This window comes from Anguilla rostrata, chromosome 14, assembly GCF_018555375.3.
Source record: "Anguilla rostrata isolate EN2019 chromosome 14, ASM1855537v3, whole genome shotgun sequence".
NCBI classification, from domain to species: Eukaryota; Metazoa; Chordata; class Actinopteri; order Anguilliformes; family Anguillidae; genus Anguilla; species Anguilla rostrata.
The window spans coordinates 12,661,378-12,688,403 of record NC_057946.1 but is presented as its reverse complement, the minus strand read 5'-3'; the positions used below and the strand labels follow the sequence as shown (position 1 = coordinate 12,688,403).

The 27,026-nt window shown below is 39.7% G+C and overlaps 1 protein-coding gene across 5 annotated transcripts in view; it reads right to left on the bottom strand.

Moving 5' to 3' along the window:
- The window catches only part of edil3b (EGF-like repeats and discoidin I-like domains 3b), a 111,247-nt gene that overhangs the window by 62,677 nt on the left and 21,544 nt on the right, over window positions 1–27,026 (bottom strand). Inside the window, exons 2-4 of one of the 5 annotated variants that reach the window (XM_064308126.1) lie at window positions 22,927–23,055; window positions 15,529–15,558; window positions 5,375–5,503 (exon numbers count right to left, since the gene is read on the bottom strand). In XM_064308126.1, coding sequence (XP_064164196.1) covers window positions 5,375–5,503; window positions 15,529–15,558; window positions 22,927–23,055 — 288 coding nt within the window. The remainder of the gene's footprint in view (window positions 1–5,374; window positions 5,504–15,528; window positions 15,559–22,926; window positions 23,056–27,026) is intronic. The other 4 variants (XM_064308127.1, XM_064308128.1, XM_064308129.1 and 1 more) reach the window with 4 other exon arrangements.

The window sequence follows — 27,026 nt, the reverse complement described above, 5'->3', positions numbered from 1 at the left end:
TCATTAATAATAAGCACACACCAAATCCGTCTGTATCGTAGGCTATTTGCTTTGAAAAAGCAAATACCTGGGTGTTAAACAAGCATCAATGTACATCTTGTACATCAATGCTTGTTCAGTCTTTTTTTCATAAATAAAGCCCCAAGCTTCATAATCTGAGGATGTGGCTGGTCTCATGTTATCATTGGAAATGTGTTTCCTAACATTAGTATGTGCAAAAGATATGCTGTACACGCATTATAGGGCTTTTTCATTTACTGTTACAATTAATCTGTCCTTCTTACAATTAGCCACCTAGGTCTTAAGAATGCTTGTACTTTGGTTTAAATTGTGTTTGACTTGATAAAGTTATGATCATAACCTGAATAGGTAATGACTATTGACATTCCAAAACTGAATTTTTAAGGAAAATGTCATAGTGCTTAACTAAATATTTTCTGAGTGTATGAGCAAAATCCAAAAACTGTCACATTTAAAGCAACACTCATGAACCAGAAGCAACATCTCCAACCACTCACATGCTCTGGTACAGGCTACAAACATCATTTAGTACAAATTATAATACAAAGAAATACATTTCAAATAATAAATAAAATGCTTACTTTAGGCTTACATTCAGCTATGCAAGTATGGACCACATATTCCTCTTCTAGTAAGCAGGCAATCATCCTGAGGTGCCAAATAAGTATATTGGACAAGTACATAATCAGACAGGACAAAACTGCCAGGTGCTCTGGCCTTGATGCAGTATTAAAGGGAAAGAAACCACTAAACTCAATGGCAATTTATTCCTCTTGAACTTCTTTTACAACTGCTCCATAGGCCTGCTATAGTTTCTAGTCACAAAATTACCAGAATTGAGTTGGGCGTGCCTTAAAGCTTCTGTTGCCAACTTTTTTTTACAAGGAATCAGGGAACAGTCACGCTTAAATGGTAGCAATCATAGAAAGACCTGCCGTGAGAGAAATCAAAGAGATTCTTAGTTATTGGATGCATTAAATGTTTGCCGCATTTATCATTGTGGTTGGTTAAGTTAAGTTTCTCATGGCACTGTATCTTCATGGACTCAACAGAAAATCTACTGCCATTCGTTGTGCACTGACTGCAATTGAGAAGAACCTATGGGAAACTTATCTTCCATGAACAGAAATCAAATAAATGTGTGAGCTTCAAAAAAAAAAAAAAAGAGGCCTTTAATGATTTTTTAAAAAGGTATCAGTACAGCTCGACCCTGCGGTGAAGTGAATTGGGCTCTTTGCAGAACAATGGCTATGTTTGTTGGTGCCATTTTATCTGATGTCCCATGTTGCGATTATTTCATCTGTTCTTAAGGCGCAAAAAGGCATCCGGAAAGGATAAATTACATCTCAGCAGAAGTGGAAAAAATATATCTTCTCAACACAGTTTGAGACAATCTTAGTCACACGCACCACACTTCAAAACAGACTGGATACCGCAGAGGTTCACTGAAGCTCTCATCCATCTGCTTAACCAAATGGACCATCACAGGATAAATCCGACTTAAACAGGCTTCCCTTTAGGGCTTCTGACACATGTTCAAGGGGTAGAAGGATGACATTTGCATAACTCACCATCCAAGGAATTGGAATACATAGAAATGGTTGAATTAGACATTTTTTTTTTTTTTTTTTTTTTAGAAATGATCTTATTTTTTGTGCAAATTTCTTTTGGATGTTTCAGAATGTCTTTTACAAAGACTTTACACTGTCAAAAACATTATCACTGCTCAAAGTATAAAGGGTAATATATATATCTTACAGATCTTGTGTCAGAACGAATGCTCTTTTATCAGTATCTGTTGAAATGATTTTGTCATTGTCATACAAAACCTCTGATATCATTTGGAGATAACACCTATTATTTAGGTAATATGTCTTTAGACTGGAGAATATCATGCAATTGTGATAAATAATTTTAAATTTCTGAAGCCACAATAACAGTATTTTGGGTGCAACTGAAGTACTCTCTAGGCTTCATCATTTGGGGTTGGAAAATTTTTCTCTATTGTGGAATACATGATTATCTTAGAAATTAGATCACATTGGCCCTCACCTTAACAATATTAAATCAGTATTTTTGGCTGAGTTTCCACTTTGAGTTTAATAAATGACATGGGATCACAGCACCAGAGTTCCAGACCTCTCTTCTTTTGCAGTCAGGATTGGCACCTCAAAATGACATAGTCTGTTCCAGGAGAGGAGATAATAGTTTTGTGAAGAAAACTCATAATTTTTGCCATTGATTTGCCCTGACTTAGGAAGCCGTGCATCAGCGCTGGACTGCCCGAACGATGCTAATCCCCCTGACAAAGACTCGGCTGGACATATGGCAGGGGAGAATGCACTAAATTAGGTCGAGTGTCAGCCCCGGCTGAGACAGCCAGAGAACCAAGTAGATGGCGATATTTCCCCCTAATCTCAAGACTTCGGATTTCAAGAGCCGTTGTTCAATCTGTCTGACAGCTCAGCTCTGAAGCTTCGCTGTTTGGGGGGACAATGCATTAATTATAGTGCTGGGCTGAGATATGGAACATGCACAGCAGATTTCGGTAGCAGTGCATATCCAGGGAAGTGACGGACCAAAATAATAATAATAATAATAATAATAATAATAAATGTACAAACCACATTCACACACTTTTTCTCTGGTTTCCTCTCTCTCCAAGTTAGACTGTCTTTCCTTGGTTTCTTTTTGACATACTTCTAGTTCACAATACGGGAAAGGCATTTTAATCAAGCCTGCTCACAGATGATGTTATCACGACTCAAGTGAAGATGTCTATTATGCATGCGATTAAAGCCACCATGGGGCAGCAAAGGAAGCTGTAATATGATGGACAAAAATGATGACTGCTTTATCTTTTAATTGGTGAAATTCTGCTGCCTGTGTCCCTCATTGGCCTTAATTTTACTAATAATTGTAGGAAATCATATTTTATACGTAAACTAAACTTGATCACTGAACTTGATAAACTGTGTTTGTGAATAAAAAATAAGTAACAATTCCATTCAAGTATAGGGAAAGGAAAGTTGGCCATTGATATATGAATACATCCTAGGAAGTATGTTATACAAATGTTTGTTTTGCTTCTTTTTTTGGTAATTAATCTGTAGTGGCAAAGCCTGTAAGTGGATGTACATGCAATACAATGCAACACACATAGGACAAAACTACAGCACATTAGGAATAATGTACAAAAATTAAATATTACAATTTTTTTTTTCTTGCCTTATTATGGTGGCACCAACTCATGCAGACAGTGCACCTTGTGACTTACTCAGTTTCAGCGCAAGGTCTATTGAGGCACACCTTCAACACTGTTTAGGAAGTGTTCCTGACACCACATTGTTACAACCAAAAAGCTCACATGAGCTCAAGTGGATTTACCTAAGTGAACAGCAGAAAATTCACTGACAGTGTTTGTTTCAAACAGAATGCATTTTGTACTTTTATAAATGAACAGGACAGTAATTTGACTAGCACGTATGTCTGAATATTTGTTTGAAATCATTGGACAAAGGCATCTTAATACGACATGCATAACACTTCTTGGCATCAATATTCCTGCGTGCTTGCTTGCAGTGTGACAGCAGTGCTCGATATGGACTAAACTACAGGCTATCTGGCAACAAGGTAATGTCATAAATGCTTCCATATAGTGATTGTTTGCTACTATGGAGATTGCTTGCCTCTATGGAGCTTTTATGAACAAGAGGATTCTTAGACTGGAAACATGGAAACAATTACTTGCTGCTGCAGTCAGTTTATGGCCAGTCTCCTGTATGGGGCATTCTCTTGTCAGTTTTTCCTGCAGTAGCCGCAGTGGATTCTAAAGTTATCAATCAGCGAGGAAATTCAGATGACTCATTAAAAATGTGTGCGGTGTTTCCCAATGTTGTTGTGAGACCAACTGAGCAACTGTATATTTTTTTCCTTTTTTATATGAGTCGAGTTTTTTTAGTACCTTGGATGAGCATCACTTACTGTACCTTAAACAGCAAGGGGGGGGGGGGGTTGGCTGAATTAATGAACTTTCATGTTTCAGTATCACCAAAAAACAAGGGTAAACCTGGGACTATGGAAGAATCACATGAGTTCAAAAACCACGTGTCCAAAAACCACATGAGAAGCAGAGTACACATGTGAACTATAAAAATAATCCCACTTATACAATGAGAGCAAGAAAGGGTAACCTATCATATTACAAGTCACATGTTTTGATTTCACATGCAAAGATTGTAATTCACATTTGAAAAAGCCAGTTGTGAATGTGGAATTTGAATTTCAAATGATTACATTTCTGTAATGTCATGTTCTGTTTTTGCATGTAGGGATTTTGTCAACATATGAAATTGTCATTTTCACGTGATACTTTTGTAAGGAACAGAAAGTCCTAAAGTAACTGAAACTGGTTGTACAATAATGGCAAACAAAATGGCAAAAACACTGAAGTATCAAGAGTTCCGTTCCTAATGACTTGAGAATAGGTTCGAAGAGCTTGGGGATTGCTGCTGCTTCAACTTGTAAATGTTCGCAGCAACAGTCAATCTTCATGTGAGGCTGAACGTATTCAAAGTCTCCAATGACAAAGAATTGATAGGAAGACATCGATTAGATGGGCCAGGGATTCTGTGTGTGACAGATTTAATTAGCGAGCCAATCACGCTGACTAATGAAAGACATTGTGGCATTCCGAACTTGAAAGTTGTGAAAACAGTGGCGCGGGTTCAATCAGTCCTGTCCTTTTGACTCACATTTGAGTGACGCATCTGAGATAAGTTTTCCCTTACAATCAAAGCGGGCGCAAACTGAATAGAAATGTGTGGTAATAACAGGAATGTTGAAAGGGATGCGATTCTCATTATGGAATGTGATCTACTTCACAGCTTTTTGCTACACGGTACTGAAGATGGAAAATAAATATGCTGATTCTTTTTTGGAGTGAATGTCAATGTGTGTTTTCAGGAGCATTGCTTATCTAACCTCATTTAATGCATGCTACATTCGTCTCAGTTCTTCTCAGTAGGAAACTCACGTCACATTTGTGAAGATACTCCTTAGTATGGATTTTTGGCAAATCGTACTACTGTGCATCTATGTATTCTGAATGAACCTGTACTGCTATGGGCCCACAGAAGTCCGATAAGGTCCTTTGCTATCCTCTTAGCAAAATAAAACAGAGGCAGCTAATTGACTAGTTTTCTAATTTCATTTCAGCTATGTCTTTAGAAGAGTATTACTCAGTTATGCTGTATATTGCAAATGCCGATTCTATATTGAGGCTTTAATGGCATGGCCACACACTGTTTGTATGTGGGCGTGTAAAATAGTGAAATAGGAACAGCAAACTCACTGTGTTGGCAGCGGATTCCGCTGAAGCCAGGTGGGCACTTGCACACGTATCCAATGAAGGTGTCGCCTCTGTACGTCTCACTGATTTCACACACTCCTCCATTGTGACAGGGATTTGGGTGACAAGGCCCTAAAAATGAAGAACAGAATGCTCACGTAAACGTTTAAAAGGTTCAGTCCTGACATCCATTAGGGAAGGAGTCCATCCAGTGTATGTTTGACTCGTCTATGCATTTGTCTATGCATTTTTTCATTGCTGGGATGTAGCAGCACAGCTTGTGCACTGCAGGAGCTGCCACTGAGCAGAAAGGGGTATCCAACAGTGCGAGCACCCAGAAGGAATGAAAGCACTTCTAATAAACCAGGAGAGCTCGTAGCAGTAGATTATTCACTGGGCCCTAGCCCATGGGCTCCCTCCCCTCTTCCCACTCATCCCTTCCGCTCATAGTGTAGTGACTCATTTTGTTTTTCAGAAATCTTCGCAGTTGAAATTAAAAACAGCCAGACATTATGATCATTGTATAATTCCTATTCCAAAATAGAATATTGATCAATACATCACTGCGATTGCTGTACACTGCTGATCGGTATTTCAAATAGGGCAAAAATGGTGCTCTTGCCCAATATACCTATTTCAGTCAGCGTTAGATTGGATGACTCACCTGCCACAGGCTCAGATTTGGCCTGTTGGTTAAGAAAAGGACTTTCTATTTCCTAGCTACAAGGTGTTCCTTTTTCAATTTGTTTCAGTAAAAGGCAGTTCGATATTTATTTACCTACAGCTGTTCGAAGAGTCTAACTAGCACTGGTTGCCTGGAGGTTTTTATTTGAAATTCGTTATTCTTGGACAGCGACATACATCTTTTTCTGCCATTATAATATGCACCCATCTATCTACTGCGGCTTCCAGCTGAGAGTGGAGAGAAAGGTTCAATGAGTACAGACTAGACAGAAAAGCAGATAAGCATAGGATATGTATGCCAGTGAGGTTGATGCTGCAAGCTGATCATGAAAACAAGACATGACAACGCTGAACCATTCAAACCTGAATGCGGTGCCCGTCACATTTTCAGCATAACAGAGCAATTCAGGCCACAAAAATATTTTTCTTTCAATGTTTGAGGACCAAAGTCTTACTGAACTTGATCATCAGCTTTCTCCTGCTTCAAAGCTGCAACAGAAAGTGGCACAGAATGCAAACACGCAGACTACTCCCTCAGAACTGCCTCACCGTCTCTCTGACTCTTTGAAATAAACCCAGTCAAACTTGCAACGCTGCATAATCCATTTGCAATCAGAATAAATATTCTGACTTGTGAGGTTGACATATTTAGTCTCTCTGCTGCTGCTCCCTCTCTCTCTCTCTCTCTCACATACACACACACACAGTATATATCACACACAAAGACACACCTACACAGACACATACACACATTATTTTCTTTGACGTGTGTTTCCTAGCATAGTTAATTTTAATGTCGGCTCTGATAATCAAAATCAACAATGTCTTCCTTTCTTCCCATTGCAGCCCCAGTTCTGCACCTCATCTTCCTCTCGCTGTCAGTTTACTAGAACATTACAACGATAAATAAATTCACCTCATAAAATGGTGAATTGGAAAGGATATTCATAAAGAAATACAATCTCAACAAATCAAAACAATACTGTCCTGCCAATTACAATTAACAAAAGAAGCAGGCGAGTTTAAATTTTAAATATTTAAATTAGCCATTAAGTCCTAGATGGTAACCAAGTTTTCTACAAAGTGCAATTTTATGTAGGCAGGGTTTCAATCAACATTTGTCTGCAACATACATTTTTTGGATTAATAAATACCAATGAAATTTCTTTCTTTACCAACACAGTTTGCCAAGTTCAGCAATCACTACAGCCACCTCGCCAAGAAAAAGTGAAGAAAAGCAGAAGGCTTGCATTTACTTGTAAGTCAAACTTAAGGACAAATGTGGATTGAATACAGATCATAGTATTTTGAGGCTTCTATGAATATCACCAGTTTGTAAATGTTGGGCATAATGCAAAAGGACTTGTTCCTGTGCCCTTCATGCTGGTAGGTTGATGTCTGACCATAATGACACCAATGGCATGAGATCAGACTTGTTATATCAGTTCATTTTAATGATAATTTTATCAGTTATATTAAGGATTGATCAAGGCAATAAATAGTCTATACAATTGACACGCATTAGGCTACTGCATGTGGAAGAAATTATAATCAGCATATCACTGCCTTTAATTTTGTGAGCAGCTTCGATGTAATTATATGCCTTGGTGCCATTTTGGGATTCAGGTTCCTGGGGCTGAATATTAAAATCCTGATCTGCATTGTCCAAAGGCAAAATCTATTCTGCTTCATCGTGGTGCATCACAACAGCATGAACAACTGTCTGGAAAGAATAAAGAACAGATATACAGACTAAATAGTGTTGAATCTGCAATTCAAAGGTTATGGATTCGATTGGGTGCCAGCTGGGGTGCTGCCGTATCCTTAAGCAAGGTAACATTCAGCTTTATAAATTAATTATATGTAAACGTAATCTGCGTAAGATATCCCATATGAAAGTGTCTGTTAACACTAGAAAGGCCACAGGCAACATCATCACATGTTTAGACTTTAAAAATTAAAATGACTCCAACACTGTAAATGCAACACCTTCCTCCTTCCATTTCTTTTCAGAAATATTTTTCTGAAATATCAAAATTGACTCAGTAAAGACAAACAGACAGTTTGTGCCATTTTCTTCACAAAAATCCCCCGCCAAACAATAGGCGACAGGTGCTGCTGCGAATGTGTTGCTCTCTACCCCGGCACGCTATTCAGTAACTGAATGACCAATGCTTTCATACAATCTTCTCTATCAAGCGCTGCCGAAACTAATTTTGCACATATAATCACACAAAATCCATTCATTGCAATCATGTGATGAAGTTGATAAAGACTTTAGGGTGGGTAATGTTGGTCGTTGTAGTCATAGAAATGATTTATAACGCAGAGGTAACACCTCCAACATATTTTCAGTTTGAGACTTTGAGTAACCTGAACAGACTACATGACAACTGTGTGAAATGTCATCGATTGTGTGTGGTATCTGCTCACACAAACCATCCTGTAGAATAGGTAAAAATATGTGTGTCATAACTTTCAAAAATAGGATTATGTAGAATACAGCAATTACCAGACTGCCCATTTCTCAGATTAAACACAGATATGACTTATTTTAAAGATCAAAGACAAGATCAAGCCTCATTCTTATGATTACCATCAAAGTGTAAAGATGGTATCATCGGTTTTTCTCTTTTTAATGGAAAATCACCAAATAATTAGTGTGGGGAAAAAGCACATCAATCACATTAAGATCAGTTCATGGTGGCCATCAGTGCTATGAAAAGGTATTCACCAGGATAAGAAAAGACTGACAAGGAGACATCAAGTACGGGTGATCTTCAAACATTACAACAAGAGCTTTTGAACGCGGTTCCTCTAATGTACACTATATAATGTATAATGTGTGATAATGTAATTGAATAATGTATGAAATGCATAATGCAATATATCCCCAAATAGGCTCTACACAAGCAAACATTGAATTAAGCATCCGTAATAGCCCCTTAAACTTACAAACTGCCTCACACTTTTGAAGTCAGGCCATTTGTGCGCAAGTCTTGATGTAAAATGCAAGAGTCCTGATTCTAATTACAATGGGAGCTTTGTGGAAACTCTATTGTGCCAAGACTCCTCATAGGGGGATAGAGTGACAGAGGTCTGAACATTCTGATGTGATGAGCAATAATGGCATAATAGCTCACTGACAATAAAAGCACATCTCCATACAATACCCAAGAAGATGGATATACTGGCAATTTGTATGACATATTCAAAGACAAAGTATTCTAGGGGGGAGGGGGAGGACGAAATTGGATGCAAAAGCATTTGAATAAGGAATTGAGGATCCTGCTCCTGATTCCTTTGTTCGGCATGAGGGAAATGTTAAGTGTGTCAGTCCCTCTTCTGTTATCAAAGTGCAAAGGGGATAGTTATTGTACCTCATTCTAGATAAGGTGACTTCTTGATGAAATAATTCCCATTTTTTCCCAATGTAAAAAAAGGAAAAACATCAGTTGTTCCACACTTTCTGTTTACCCTTGCAGTAACACAGGCATTTTGCCATTTCTCTTCAGTGTTCTCATCTGATAAGCAACTCATTACATGATATTGTAGTGACAACACTGCACAGTGCATCTGCCATCCCTACCCATTGCGTGTTCCAAACAGACTACTGATTATCATATCTGATTATATTGTAAACAGTGTGAGCAGGGGAAAAGTGTGATTGATATACATCTCAAAATATTTAAATACAAAGGTTAAAGATGTGCATTTTGAGTTTTGTATTGAAGTGGTGGTTTTCCCTCTCTAGACATGCAATAGTCTCTTTGGCTCAAGAGATCTCTGAAAAAACATTAAAAGGTCAGCTCACACTGAGAAAATAGTGAATAGTAAATCTCACACATCTACAATCTTTGGGAAAAGAAAAAAAAAAACAGATGGGAGATTTTCAGCAGTGGTGATTTCTGCAAACTGACGATCCTCAGAAAGTGGTTCATAGTCCCGCTGACAATATCAAGCTGAGGATTTAAGAAATCCCCTCCTTAACACATTAAACAACAAAACAACAGCGATTTGCAAGCTGATGAGTTATTATGCGAAGAATACACTCAAGACAGTGTGTCATTTAGGACACTGAAAATTGAATGTTCACAATTATACAGATTAAAGGTCTACAAGACAGGTTTAATCAGAAGATTTAATACCACCCATAATTATTTCCATAATGCAATTCAGTAATCATTTCTAAAATTTCTGTTACTCAGAGTTTTCAGTTATTAAATATCTGTCATTTTCAAGCTCTATGCCTTCACCAGGGGTCTGGCCAAAACATAATATCATGAGTGGCCTATGGTCACTTATTGATCATTTGAATCTAGACTCAAATAACATCTCTCTGTAACATCTATCCTCAGGTTTCTACTATAAAGAGTAGCTATTTTACTAAGTTGTTAGTTAAATTTCTGGTAAAAAAAAAGGCAGTTGACTCCAGGGAGTAGTTGGTTTATTATATCAGTAATGATATTTGACATACTGCATATACTATATCTAAAATATCATTTTGTTTACTGCATGAATATGATAATGTAATAATAAATCAATCAATCAGTTTGTCCTTTGATCAACATTCATGTAACATCCATATCTTCTGATCCAGCAGTGTGGCAGTTGTGGGGGTGGGGGTTGGGTTCAGAACTTCAGAATGGGCAAAATAGAACTGTTGGCATTTTTGGAGGGGTTACTTTTCTAGTTTTCTGGTAATCATGTTTTGCACGCTACATCTCTGTCCTGATTCTTCGGTCATCTTCTGCTGTCTGGATGAAAGGGTTCCTTCAGAAGGTGACAAGACAAGGTATTTTTGACAATTCCAAGCATGTCTCTTTATGTCCTACCAGGACAAAAAGGACAAGACATGTTAACATTTAATTCCGTCAGAGCGATGAACACAAATCAAAAAGTAGTAAAATGCATCAATAGTATTAAAACACAATGGCTCGAGCCACGGATGTCAAACAAACCCTAAATATTGGAGGATCAGGGAAAATTTAATAAAGTCCGATATCACCTTGAAAGGCTTTCAGACGAGCAAGGAAATGCCATGAAAATGTCACCAGCGATGGCGGCTCCATTCTGATAAAACGTCTCCTGTCTCCCTCCTGCTCCGCGGAAAGCCAGCGAATGCAGATAAGCACATCAAAAGTGGACGCAAGCACTCCATTCAAAACAATGAAGCCCAAGGACACCGATGCCCGTCACACAGGGCCACAGAATCTGCTGTCTTTACTGTGCTATATGCTGTGACCTGGACTCAATCAACATTAGCTTTTGGCTCGCTAACTCTTCATTTTTTTTGACTTCACAAACACAGTTCAGTGAGTGGTTTTCCGTGATTGGCAAACTGTGTAAATCAAAGTTAGGGACTGAATGCAGGCCTGAGCACATTCCAGCGCAACATTCCGCCACAATGGCATAACCATCAGCAACGGGGCACAATGACAATGACGCACTGGAAAGAGAGCACTCCCATGATCATCTCGTAGTCTCAGATGTATTCACTGTAACATGCTTGCTCAATACAAAGACCTTTTGCGGGGCTTAAGAAGGCTTAATATGCCCCGACTGACATTCGTTTCCACACCGACTCCGGCCACTAATTGGAGGGGTGTACCTGGCCGAGTGCTTTTCTCCTTATTTGTGAGAAGCTGCATCTGCGCACACATGTGCAGTAAGAAACACTGTAGAGGGCTGCTGTCCCGGCCTTTTCTCATAGAGGAAAGGAGAGCCGTCTCCCTGCACATTTACAGCAGCGTCTTCTCACACTCAGACAGGCTGGCATGATAGAGTTGAGATCAATCACAGAGCACTATCAGCATTCCTTTGCCTGTACCCTATCCTGTTTCACAGATAAGTATTTTGAAATGGCCATACTTACAATGATGGATGCTGCTTTCCTGCATGCATCGGTCACCCGCTTTTAAAATGTGAGCTCAGTAGGAAGTCCAATATATTTTACTTGTGAGAATGCAGCAATATTTCTGTCTGCATACAGGTTGACCGCGGGTTCACAGGTCTTCCTGATGCTCTGTGCAGAGACATTAAACACTACCGGAACTACAGCCGAGTAATCTCTTAAAAATACCCAATTGAAGCAAATGTCTCAGGAATTTTATGATCTGTTTTCATTAAAAAGTGTGTGGGATATTAAATTAAAGGTCTGTGTTAGTTAAATTGAAGAACATGGGGGGTGGGGATTCTCACCAGAAACCTCTAATGTTAAACTCTAAATTTCCTGATTGGTAATTATGACAGAATGTGATCAAACAAATCAGAAAGCTTGATGATTAAAATATACACGTTGGATTCATACGTGTAACTATTTGTGTAGCTATACGTTGCAGAATTCCCAATATTGTGAATCCTAATATTCCCACATATGTAAAGCAAAATATTACCAACAAACCCAAAGGGCTAGGGCTTACTCCAGTCATACAGATACCAGACAGAAGTGTATTGCTTTCTTGCACCACTAATCAAATACGTGTCTGCATTGGGAGATGATGGTAGTTTGCTTAACTTTTGTGGATAATGAGAAGTACCTAGTACCATAAGCTAATTACCATATACTATACACACATTTCTCTTTTTCTCTTCCTTATGTTTTAGGGATTATCAGACATTTTTATCCAGAGTGACATACAGCTTACATTTTTATGTGCTTCCATTTAGACAGCCGGATATTTATTGATGTAGTTCAGGTTAAGCACCTTGCTCAAGGGTACAGAGTTCTATTCCCCACCTAGGAATAGAACTCATAACCTCTCAGTTACGAGTCCAGTTTCTTAACTAATATACTACACTGGCACTGCACTACAAACACCCTTGTCTGGGGAAGCATCACAGTCCATAATACAACTCAGAAAACCTGGAGGCCGCAGAGTACAAAGATATCAATGTCCTAATCTACGTCTATGGTACACTGGCCTGAACACATTCTTAAATTTCATGACAAAGCAATAAAAATACCCAAGCAGAGCATGCCTGATCTTATGCCTGCTCTCTTTGTACCTGATCCTGGCCAGACGTAAGAGGAAAAAATTAACCTTTACCAGCTGGGCTACATGTTCAGCCACATACTTACCAAATAAATGGCTCTCTGCCTTTAACATTACAATTTTTTACTCCCTACTCTTGGAACGTGAAACATTCCAACCAACCAAGAACAGTACTGTTTGCAATGAGGATTTCATACTGTAAAACAGCATCAGAATCTCCCGGCATCAACTGGAACCTCCCAGAGTTAAGAAGCAATGAAGATGTAAGAAACATCAAAAAGAATAAGTGTTTCAACATGGCCACTTGCATAGCTAAGAGTGTGGGTCAACAAGCGATGTTTAAGATGACAGTAGACAGCATTGAAATCGAGTTATACTTTGATTATTTTCAATCCAGGGGCTCTACATATGATTAACAATGACATCCCTGCTGTTTGACGTGAAACGAATGGGATTCTGATGAACAATGTGCATTTTGTGCACTTCAGAGGACTTAAGTGTTTCTCAGGTTCTCACAGCAGGGAAGAGCTTCAGTATAGGAGCAGGTTCATTATGGCGCTCTAGCTGCTATAATACATGGAAATGGCTCTGCATTTTACTTGCAAAATTGCTAAACACCGTCTCTCCCACACAATTGAAATGAAAAGAGGAAAACAGGAAGATGAATCAATGAATGAATCATGAAGAACTTCACAATTCATAGAAAAAATAATTTATGATGTGGATAAGGTAAAAAAGATTTTTTTAAAACCCAGCAAATCCAGCTTTCCATAGAATTCTATAAAACAAATCAGTTGAAGCTACATAACTTTGGACTGAACCGCTTAAATAATTACTGTACCTATTTTACAATTATGAAATGCATATCAGAATACATGGACGTCAAATGTGATAGCTTTGGTAGCTTTAATAGTACAAAGACAAATGTTCCTTTTTTCTTTACAATCACATTTTGACAACTGTTGTTGATGTTCAGTTAATGATATCTGACAAGTGATTGATGCCTGTTCTTCTGATGTATTTAAAGGGGGCTATGTATAAGCACTATTTCATCTACATTTATCTACATTTTCATTTGTGTTCTCCAGTCTGTCTATCAAATCCTTTCTTTTTGATTGATGATGGAATTTGTTTCTTTTTTTATGTTTAACTCAATTGAATATTTTTAGGCCTGTCCCATTGCTAGAACTCCCTCCTTCAATGCACAGATCAGAAAAAGACTAAGGAGCCTCTTACAGGTATATCATACCATTAATTGAATACCAAACGCTATAACGTTTATATTCCAGCTACACGCGTGTCTACTCTGGGCTACTCTTAATAAATTGTGCAAAAAAACAGTAGCTACTAAAAATATTAATAAATCACAGTACTTTTCTCCAGTTTTGTTACCCATGATATGTAGTTTGTGAAATTATCAGCCATTTCTTTGATTTAGCATTCTATTCAATCCTCCTATCAAGTACAGCAGAGAAAACGATTGGGCACACACAAGTGCCACAGGAAATGTATTTACATAGAGGCTGTATTTGGGGAAAAAAAGGCTGTGTGCCTTCTGTAAAAAGTTTTTAAAAATTCCAGAAGAAAGAACAGCAATTTCTTTACTTGCTATTTCTACAGAAACATAACTTGTCAGCACAGAGCACATGACCTCAATCTTTGATGTGCTGTTATATAAGGGCCCTTGAACTAATTTAATATGCTGGCATGTAACTAACATCAAGGTGCACGCAGATGCATGCTGTGACAGCCAAACTTATTGAAAAGGGGTCCTCAGACTGGAGAGTGCGAAAACCTTCAGAGATGAGCTGATGCGCACCGAGCAGCCGCAGCCAATGGGAGGCCCGGATGTGCCGTGCTATATATAGCACAGAGGTGAGAGATGAGAGAGGAGATGAAGCTGCGCCTACACTCCTGAAATGAATTGATCATGGTATAACTTCCCCCTGATGCCATATCTCACCACAACTGGGACTTCTACTGAAAGACAGTAAATTAGCGTCAACGCCTACGGTACACCTCTCAACCAAGAACTGGCAAAATTCCACAGCTAAGGCTTTCCAAAGTGAACGGCTCGGGGCGGCACTGCTGTGATTTTAGCACCCTGGAGTTACGCATCAGAGTCCCGCATGGCACCGCTTTAAATAAGTTAACACAGCCATCTTTGAACTACATATTAAACACAGTCTCAAAACATTCAGCATTCAACGCCGTACAGAACATGTGAGGTGCATTTGAGACACGTGAAGAAAAACTTGAAAAAGAAGGAATTTTAAAAAGTACAAACATAAAAACTATGGAGAACATAACGGAGGGATTTTATTAGAAGAGGCTCGTAAACCGTGCAGTAATAATGAGTGGGGAAAGGCACAGACTGGAAAGTGCAGGCAGGCTTGCGTTCACAACAGAATCGTAAAATGGAGTGCAGAAGTGGCATGAGGGGAAACGGCACAATTACACGGTCTACAAAAATCCCACCTGCTGAAGTAGGGTCCTCTCCATCGGCTGCTGCCAGGAATGCGAGAGAGAGAGAGAGAGAGAGAGAGAGAGAGAGAGAGAGAGAGAGAGAGAGAGCGAGAGAGAGAGAGAAAAAAGAAGTTAATGTAGTAGCAACTAAGCACCTATGCAAACAGATTTAGGCATGTACGCACGCATTTTCAAACAAAAATCAATTTATATTTTTATTACATTACCGTGTCAGAGGAGTGCTTATAAATTATGCTTCAAGTACACTGCTGTTGCTGATGTCTCAATTGAAGAAAAAAAAAGAAAAATGTTTTTAATCAGTTAACATGAATACTAATCTGCACATTTCACTTGCTTAAAGGTTGATTACTACATTGACCGTTTAAACATTCTGAAAGACCTTGGCCTTGAGTGCCAGTATAAACAGCAGGCATCTTTCAATCTTGTAATCAGATTGTGTCCCTTTAAACACATTAAAAATGCAAATCAGCAATCATATCAAGACAAAAACTGTTCCAAACACAGTTTTGCTGTTATTTATTTCATCGCTCCATATGGTAATGGAGCTGAAGTTTTGATCATCATGACATAATAAGTACAGTGTTTATTTACAACCAGATATGAAAGTCGCACAGGGGATGGATAAATCAAATTATGTGAGGAACCAAGTGTGTGTGAAGTCACAGTCTGTGTGATGAGATTTCCACCTCAACTTTTGCTGATACATTTTAAAGAGATTTCACTTCTCCTACCATTTTCCCTTCAGCATTTTATTGAGTTGAAATAGAGAATATTAGGTTAGAATGAAAAAACTCTCTACCAGGTTTCAAGCAGTACACCATAAATTATGTGGACATTAATCAAGTTTTAGTGCCAACATTTTATTGCAGAGGAACAACCAAATGTTGAGGACGGACAATCGTGCAACATAATTTAATACAGATCACACTTTATTATTGTATTAATACTATAGTACTTTTACAGTAATTATTACTGTTTTTCCTTTTGACCAACACAAGTAAGTACAAGAAGCTATAATCATGCTACATGGGTCTCGAAAGGCCACACAAAGGAAATTCAAACTATGTCCCTGTACTAGTTAGATAAACACAACATATGTAATCAGCAGCACCTGGGGCCAAACCAATGGCACTGTCCTTATAGGACATTGGACTGAATCTACTTGGCTACATCTCAGGGCAAAATGTCAAATTGGTTTCTGGAGCATTGGAAGCTTATTTCAGTAAGGCTGACCTCAGGGAAAAAGAAAATAACAGCATATTGCTTTCTGAGACTGGACGCAAAAAGGATGAGGATCTATGTGTGCAAAGACCACAGCTATACTGTGAGGACTGGACACCATTTTGAGTGTAATTCCACCCAAATAATTTATAGTGTGTTTGCATGTAACAGCCAACACTGAAGATTTGAATGCTTGCTACTACCAACTACGAGTTAACCAGAATGTCCCCTAGGATCAAGCAAAAAATCCAGGCAGCCTTCCCCCAACACAAAATAAAAATGGCACATGGGTGTCTCCACTTGCTGAAACACATAATTGATCATTACATTTGCAGAAACAAATGTGGCCATTTCAAGTGGCTCACTACGATAACAGTCTGGGCATGAGTTGTGCTTTCAAGCTTAGACAATTATGACTGGAAGAGTGCAACAGCAAGACACAGTTTGCCTCATCCAAGGGCTGTTTAAATCAGCAGGGTACCTCTGGTTACTACCATGTTATTCCCAACTTCATCCCAGGCTCCCAGAGGCTGTGAATTCTCACTACTGAGAGATAAACCCCTTGTTCGATTAGCACCAGTTCTCTCCTATAGTAATGTGTAACCTCTCACAGATGAGTATATCAGAGGACTGCAAACACCTCTACATTACCTGAGGGAAACAACTGCCGATTCCAATTAGACAAGATGAAATGTGGGAAATGTCATTAAAAAGTCATATGGCTTCTGCTTTGCATGCATATTCACATTCGTATGCACAAACCCCATCTAACGCACTTGTGCCTTTTGAAGGCGGCAGAGAAGTTGAAAAGCCTGTATCAGCAGAGCTATGGCAAAGCCTCTCAAACCAGCAAGTGCGTACACTAATGTCTCTCTCAAGAGACCTGCCTTATATGGTCCATTAATGCAAAGTGATGGCAGACCATATGGTAGCACCACCAACTCAGGCATTGAATCCCTGTGATTTCTAGTCTGCTTGGCTAGGAACTCACAAGGAGCTCTGAGAGAACCATATTACCATCTCCAGACTGTGACCCAAATCAATGCAAATCACTGACAAATCAAGACAGGGCCAGAAATAGCAGCAGGGGGATAATGAATAGAAATCCCTGAGAAGCATATTTATATGTGCGATATGGAAGAAATATTATTGTCAGAAAAAAAAGTGAGGAATGTGGAATTCATGTAGTTGTAGTGGACAAATTCATGTAGTTGTGGAACTGACCCCATCAGGGAACAAATCACGTAGTCAATAACTCAAATCTTTGTACTATACTGTACAAAACAATTTTAATCAGCAATGTTTCCACCACTACTACAGGCACTGTAATTTGTTCTTGTAATTACAAGATCTTTTTTCTCAAAATTACAAGATCTTTTCTCATGATTTTCTCATAACTACGAGATCTTTTCTCATAATTAAGAGGAAAAGATCTCATTATTACGACATAGCGTGAAAAACAAATTATTCAGAATGAATGCAATACGCAATGTTTATACACACTGGTCGTAATATAGAGCCGGTTAAAAGGATAGATATCTGGAATGATGTAGAGGATGAGAAGAGTCAAGTACTTGTGGGTAGAGGGATACAAAATATAAAAGCAGGGAAATTACCAGCAGGAATACCAGCGAAAGTGCAAAGCCTTCCAGTAAGAACTGAATAAATGGAAAAAAGGGGAAATGCAGGCTCAGACATTTGTAAATAAGGAAGAAAGGGTAGCCAAGCAGCGCAGCTCTGAAGGGGGAAGCAGTGTTATATGAGACAGGTGGCAGGGCAGGCGAGAGAAGGCGAAAGCCGCCCAGTCAGGGACACGCGGGGGAATCTGCTTACCAAGGCGACGCAGCAGATGGAGCGCTGCAGTAAGCGCTTCCAACACAGCAAAAAAAAAAAGCAATAAAATCACTAAAAGAATCTTCCCTCCATCGACATCAATTAGCACTTCGGTGGCAAGAGGATACCCCAGAAGCATATATGCTAAAAAGTAATTTTATATAAGCTGTCCACGAACACAACAGATTTCAGTACCAACATTGTTTATTTTCTCAGCAGATGCCCATTAAATCCACAGCATATTCAATTTACATTTCATTTATTTATATAGCTGTATATTAACTTGAATAAATGTAGGTTAAATACCTGAAACAGTACGACATTCAAGCTTCCAACCTATAATCAATATAGAACTACCATGTAAAAAATTTCAATGTACAATAAAAATAGATTTTATATAATTTTACCCCATTTTTGCTTTTAGGGTGGCAGATGATTTGTCAAATAATGTTCACTTGTGGCGTGTGTGTGTGTGTGTGTGCATATGTGTGCTTGAGTGTGTATTTGTTTATTTGCAGTCTCATTAAAAGCATGCAGCCGTTATGTACAGTTGTTCATGGGTAGCTGCATTTTCAAGAGATGGCCTTGAACAAGGCTGAAATGAAATGCATCAACAATTCATATCAAGCTTTAAATAGCAGCTTAATTAAGAGTACAATACCGTATGTCTATGAATGATAAGAGTACCAGATAAAGCTTGTACTTATTACCATATTCTTACATCACTGCCCTCCAGATAAGCAACAGGTCTTAATGAAGATGGCTAATTATAATATGTACCACCTGATTTTAGCTCGCTCTCATTCGTCCCTAAATGAACCTTGACCCTTTTCTCATTTGGTCCGACCCCCTTTTCACCATGCTAGTTAACCCACTAGCTGCATCATTCAGCCTTCATGTCTGTAACTCACTGATAGCACTGGCAACCTACAAAATAATTATACAACAACCAAATTTTCCAATGCCTCTATTCACATCGTAGCACATTTCGTCATTAACTGTAAGTGAGGAACTGAAGGATGTACCACATTTACTTTCTTAAATGACAATTTTAATCTGGGCCCAATTAATTTGGTCAACAAATACAGGACACATACTTAAGAACTGCGGACAAACCACATTTATGGCTATACTGGTTGCAGATTGTCTGTGTGTATGTTTCATCTTGCTCAAGCGTCCTTCATTTGAAAAAAATATTTCATTGCTGTTGACTGTACACATTTACACATTTCTTGCTAACCAAAAGAAACCTCTGTTATCTTTTAGGCTGTTTTATGTTAAGTATGATATGTAATGTTAAGGACAATAGCTGATAGCCACAAACAGCCACTTGTCAAACTTGATCCTGTGAAATAATGTTTGCTGCCTGGTAATTCCAGTCCTTTCTGGCCTACAGAAAATTTCCAGAGGGATAATCAATCAGCTCACAGCGCGTGGGAGCACTGTGCTGGAATAATGAGACCTTCCCTGCCACGAGTTCTAAGTGAACGGACAGCTGGGTAAGCGGTCATTTTCTCTGTCAGCATGAACACATAACAAACCTTCCTAACACCCCGCTTGCCTTCCCAGTGACCACACTGTGATCGGCTGAATTCATTATTTGACCTGTGACTCGCTGATTAATATTCACCCACCCAAAACATGTGCCGCAATGTTCTTCTCCCCTGGAAACAAAGCAGGGAGTGCGTTTAAGGGCCCGTTGGAATATGTGATATGATAAATTAAGTATTGCATAAATTGATATGAAATTTCCTTATTAATTGTTAACCACCTCGACTCAGAAGGACCACCGTGAGGCTCACGCTGTAAAGACGCTCGTTCAGAAAGCCCTGCGACTGGGTGTTCGAGTCCCAGTTGTGTCATTGCCAGCTATGGGTGGAGGTCTGCATTAGCGCCACCTATGGGTGGAGGTCTGCATTAGCGCGGCAACAATTGGCTAGTTCCATTGACCTCATCACTCCACTCCTGCGAACGTACAAACCAAGAATACGCTGACCTCATTACCCTCAACCATGGACAGTATATAATTGGTGGTGCGTCTGCAGTTTTTGGAAAAAGAAGCAAGAATAGTGAATTGGAGGAGTCACGTATCTGCCCTCTCCTCCTGAAGTCGGCAGGAAGGGCTGCAGCAGGAGATCAACCAGTTCAGTCGAGTTTGAGTTGGGAAAAATCGGGATAAAATATCAATTAAAAAGAACAACCTCTACTCCAAAGTTACAAAGACAAAAATCTATAATAATACTAGTTGGGCTACAGAGGCACTCAGAGGTTCCAGTGTGTGGATGGATCTAGTATTGAACATGGACTATGTCTGTGCCTGCAGGGCAACACACAATTACATCTCCCATGGAGGGAGGGAATCAGTTAGCCAGAATGACCAGGACTCATTGCTCAACAGCAACCACTGCTAGTCAATCAAGCTCTCAAGGTCTGCTGTCTTAGTCTGCACATGAAGTGTCTTCCTCAGACACATGCATATGGAAGCTCAGCTGTGTAATATGGAATGTGTTTTACCATAGCCTGTTTTAGCTTCTGTATTACATATGTGAGATTATCTGGATTCAAGGTGCATCACAGTAAGATTGTTAATGTAAGATATTTCAACTGTTAATTGAATGATAATTGAACTGAATAACTTGAAAGTCAATGGAATTGAATAACATCTATTTCAATTTTTATAAGTCACATGAGGTAAGCAAAAAACACTATTGTTTGAAATGAAGTACAATGAAAAATCAATCTTTGCCCAGATATTTCAGTGTAGCAATAGTTATCTTTACAATATCTTTTTTCAAGGAAAAATCTATCTGGCATTCATCCTCTGACAAAGCATGTCTGTAAAGGCACAATTTCACCTACTCCAACATCCTGTAACTACTTACATCCTGTAACTGTAACTGGCTACCAAAATTACAGTGACAAAACTAATTCAAGTAATGGATTCCTAGGCTAAACACACAGGAACCTTTGACTAAGGCATGCCATTTTACAGGCCATTAAAGGATGTGCTTTAATTACAAAAGGCCCACTGTGACCCTTGGTGCACAGTAACCACTGTATTTTCACCTAACAGCACATTGATTAAAGCAAAATTGAACGCCCATGCACACTTTCCTCCCCCTACCATCTTGCTAATCAAGGATTTTCAGCTAAAAGGTATTTAAATAATAACATTTCATCTGCTGGGCCTGTCCTGCCTCGAGAAATAACCATACGAAAACCAATAGGCAATAAAATCACAAATGAAAAGCCACATAAACACAAGTAAAATATCATACCTGGAACATACTAGCTAAATCTTTTATGTTAACCTCTAAATTTGGAGCATCACAAAATCTAGGCCTGTTATTAAAAGTATTGGTATCAAAATGAGGCCAAGTTACAACAAGCATATTAGCAATCTTAGGTCAGACATATTAAACAAGCTCTATTCCAAAGCAATGCTACCCAGTGCTTCCTAAATTATTTCACGCAAATAATTTTTGTTATATATATATATATATATATATACAGAATCGGGAGCCCCTTGGTGAGCAGTGTTTCATCTCCTTGCTTTTGAAACTTGTGTTATTACCTTCTGTCGTAAACTAAGGTCCCACATGTTTAACAGTCAGGTGTATCCAATGGACTACAGCAGGAATTGAAAATAGCAAAAATGGCTGAGGGAGCTGTTAAAAGGAACAGTTTGATCACACATGGTGAAGCCTACTAACCTAGGGATTTGAATAAAGTGTATGAATAGAGATATGTGAGGGAAAGGAGAGGATAATGCCCTTTTGATGTCAGGGACATCAGCAGGGAAAGAAGGATATACTTGCGGTCTTTGCCAGCTTTAACTGAACAGCCAGGATATTATTTGCGAATAAGCAGGGATTAACGGGCAGGCTGTCATGCGACGAAAAGTACCGTCGGTGGGCTGCCGGGGGCGTGGAGCGCCTTGTCGGGTCCGCCAAGGTGCACAATATGTCAGGGCCAAGCTCCTGCCTGCTTGGTCGCCAGCAGACAGGAAGCAGGCGCGGGACTTTTTCAGCGTCTTCCCAGAGGAGAGCGATTACAGTCCCACTACCGCTGTGCGCAGGACGGACACTCACACAACATTCCACGGACACAGATGTGGGATGACAACCCACATTACGGGGTAGGCGCGGGCAACATAGTGACCACCAGACCAGGCCCAATCTCAGGGGGGCAGGAGGGGAGGGGGCAGCCAGATACCTCTGAAAGTTCTGCGACAGGGCGCCGATGCTTTTCGAGGACAGGGGACGGGGGGAAAAGAAGGAACGCAGGCTCAGGCTGAAGAAAAGGTGTCGCCGAAATGTCGTGCTTTTCACTTACCAACATCCACAACACTAGCACACTTGGGACCTGTGAAGCCAGAGCGACACTCACATGAGAGAGCCTCGTCAGCCAGCGCCGTGAAACAGGCGCCCCCGTTCGCGCATGGGTTTGGCTCGCACTCTTCCCCTGCGAAAGACAGCGAGAGAGGAGGGCTGAGAGAGGGACCGAGGCTACGTACTCCACTTCACTGCACCCTGATGCTACAGCAGATGAGCAGACAGCAGTGATGGTTGATGCAGGACTGCATAGTTTAGTGGCTCATATTCTACATAACAGTGAAAGCAGGGTTTTAAACGGAGTACTTTCACTGTTACTGCAGATTAAACTTAATGCAAGTGCTACAAAAACATAAAGTCATACTCCCCACCCCCCATCCCACAAGCGTGCCGTCAAGAGTTGTCAGTCACCATAAATTCTTTTCTTTTTTCATTTTATCAAGCCTGTCATTTCACCACATTTCTTCCAAATCCATCCTGGATGAATGAACAGACTGACAGTTGGATGAACACAAGAAAGGATCAGCGTTCGATAGCTGGGGATATAATAAAGGGCTTCAGGACAGCGAACAATCCAGCCCAGATGGTAGACAGATAAAGAAAAGGCCAGCAGACAAGTGGAAAACAAGGCCACCTGTAATAGACCATATGCTCAGGTCCCCCCCTCTCTTATGCTGCTTTTTTTTCTCTCACTCTTCATGTTGTGTATGAATTAATCGGAGATGAGTTTAGGTAACTCCACTGATGGAACACGCTCTTATAAGCTTTAAACCATTTGTCAATGCACCAAGTTAACACATACACATCCATTTTTCAATTTTTTTTAAGCTTTATATCTTGTCCCTCTAGAGTTGGGTTGACAAACTCCAGTTCTGGAGGGCCTTAGTGTCTGCAGGTGTTTGCAGTTTAATTTCAGTGAGCAGCCAATTAGTGAGCAGGCCTTAAGAACGAAGAGAACGTAAATGAGTCACTTCTACTGAAACACCAAAAAGCAGCAGACACTATGGCCCTCAAGGACTGGAGTTTATCAAGCTTAAGCACTCCAGAACCGGGGTCTCAATCTCCTTTCATTTCCTCTCACCATCTTAAAATGTTTCAACTACTTAAATGTTGTTTATAATGTGCGCTTTTATTATTTAAAAAAAGAGAATGAACCATGTGGGAATTAATATACTTTGTGGAGATTTTCTGGATTTCAGAGCATAGTAGGATGTCTGTCGGTGTATGCACTCATGTCTGAGTTATGCTTCTTGGTCCTGTGTATTGCACGTACACCTTCCTGCAGAATATGACAGACTGAAGTACTCTGGGTGAACATGGATTACATTTGACTGTAGGTTTTTTGCTTTGTTTTGCTTTTTAAAAAGTATTCAATCATAATTTTATTTTACAAACCTTTCAAGGGACTAATTTTCACCAATGGCCTATTTTCTCACAGGACCATTACAACTCAATTTTAAAAGTGCTTCAGTGGAGACATTACTAGATGTTTTCCAAAGGTCCCTAATGGGGGAAAAAAAAGAACCATTTTTAAAAATATATGCACTGTTAACACAAGAAACATTAGAAAAATTGGTTTCCATCCATGCGCAGAACACTGTGCACATGTACCCTTTGTGGATTTGGGAGCCTCAGTGAACGTGGCATAAAAAACACACCCACTATCCCATACTATAGTTTTTTTGTTCTTTAAAAGGGATATTCTCTAGGTTTATCATCTGATCCCAGGTCAGTGACTTTACAGTATATCACTTTTTATTCAACAGAGGTAGAAACAGGAAAGCACAAGCCAGAACCAGTGCTGCCTGCTGGTTGCTGCATGACTGGTGTTCCCCACTGCAGCGCACCCAAGACCAGAGCACATGACATCACACTGAACACAGCTTTGCCCAGAGCGAGATTACTGAATTGACACAGCCAGCAGTTTTAACCAGGTCCTGTTGAAAAAACTGTTGACTCCATTTTAAGTTTTTCATATATGCAGTATTGCTTTAGTCACTGATTGCCCTCCTTGCCTTATTCCCATCTTTATGTCTCCCTGGGTTTTAATACAGACGCTGATGCAAGCAGTGCAGCGTGCAGTGTTCAGTTCCCCCATGGCGGGCTCTAAAGTAGGCCAGCAGCAGTAGCACTCGTAGGCTGAGCTGACGCTGGTCAGGATAACAAAAAATACATAACAGGAAACCCAAGACCGAAACTACACATCGTGTTCCAACAATCCTTTTCTGTACTGGAAAAGGGCTGCAATTAAACCAGGTTGGTTCCAGCTCCATAGTGGGAAAGGGGCTTTGAATTTGATAAAGGTATATACAGGTAAATCCAGCAGGCTGCTTCAATGGGAAATACGTATTAGAAGTCTCAACACTGCAAATTTGCATTCACTCTGCCACCGCCACACAATGAATGCAAAGAATTGTTGATTAAGGGCTTCCAGGTATGGGGAAAAACAAAGTTACTGTACCAAGCCAGGCCAGTAGAATCTCTACATTTTGAATTTAAGGTTCTGTCACTGCATTATAATTCCTAAACGGAAACTACTATATGTAAATAGCCACAGGATCCTTAGCTAGACCAGGATGTGGCACACCATGTTTAATCTCCCCAATAGACCACCTCTGGGCAGACCTTTGTCTCCTAAGAACATACGTATCCACTGTTGATGCTTTTTCTACAAAGATAATTCAGAAATGCTATTCCCAGTCAGTGCTAATGGCACTATCGGAAAGAGGCAATGCATTTGAAAACACTCTGAAACGGGTTCTGCATCTACGACTGTTCCCACAGGGCAGTGAAGAATGCATGTTAAGGAAATGCATTAATGAAAAATATAACAGGACTTGGCAGGTCTCTCTAGCATTATTACAGTTAATATAAGAATCTTTAGTGGTTAACCATCATACTCATCAAATTTAAGTTGCTGAAACTATACTGGTGCGTTCACACAGGTAATAATATAAAATATATGTAAAATAAGCAAACAGTTTAGTTCATTTCTTTATTTTTGTAATATCTGATCAGTGATTTAAATTCAAAGTCGGTTGAAATGAATATTCAGAGTTATAAGTGATGTTTTTTAAGCATGAGTTTTCACTTTTTCTCACTGCCGTTCGTATGCTTTTCAAAACTACCCACGGTGTTAAACCCACAATGTTTACCAAAACTGTTTGGTCAGTGTTCAGCCCTCAGGTGCCAACCGCACCTACCCGTCTGCAGTTTAAGCCGCACCCAGACAGAAATGAGCAGGATCCACCTTAAGCAGGGCTGAAGTCATTCTGCTGGGAGAAGCTGGTATTTGACAGGACCTGGGCCTTAAATCTCACTTGGATTTTACACAGAAATCTAAGGGATAAAGAAAGCTGGTGTGACGGTGGCTCAGCTTTGTAGAGGACATCTAATGTGTGCTGTCTGCGATTACAGGACACCCCAGGGTTTGGATGACTGAATGATCGCTCTACGGCTCGCTGGCTGCAAACGGCCACATCGGAGATTGAGATGATGTATGACCCAATTTGCCGTCCAATTAGAAGTGATGCGGATTACAGAAAAAGAAGTCTGCATTTGCTTTAGGGACTATAGCACATTTGATGCTCAGCTCTTTTAGGTCGACCTTTAAGCTCAGGCAATGTGCGAAACGTTGTGAAGGGGAAAAAACTAAACTTGCCAGACTCCGGTTTTGAGTCGATACAATCCACTCTGCGGATCCTCTAAACATCCTTCTGAACAAAAGCTCAGGCGCCTTGCTTGCCGGGTGTCTGGCTCATTTATACGCCTGTCTGCGCTGTGAAGACTGTGTCGCTTTAAATGAAAAGGAAATAGTTCAAAACGGAGCTGACCCATGTGATTCACCGAGGCCTTTGTAGGAAAGTGTTTCATGAGGCGCATATTATTGACAAAGCGCTGCCGCACTTGCAAGGGTGTTTTCAGCTTTCAATGATTAACGAGGACAGATAATCTAGATGCAGGCCTGGGTTCAATCAATGTTTGACTGGGATCAATCAAAATGTGTTTAATCTTGACTTACAAATAAAGGCAACTGCTTGTTTTTTTTTTTTTTTTTTCTTTTTCTTGGAACACGTGTTCATTTTGTTCATTGCTTAATTT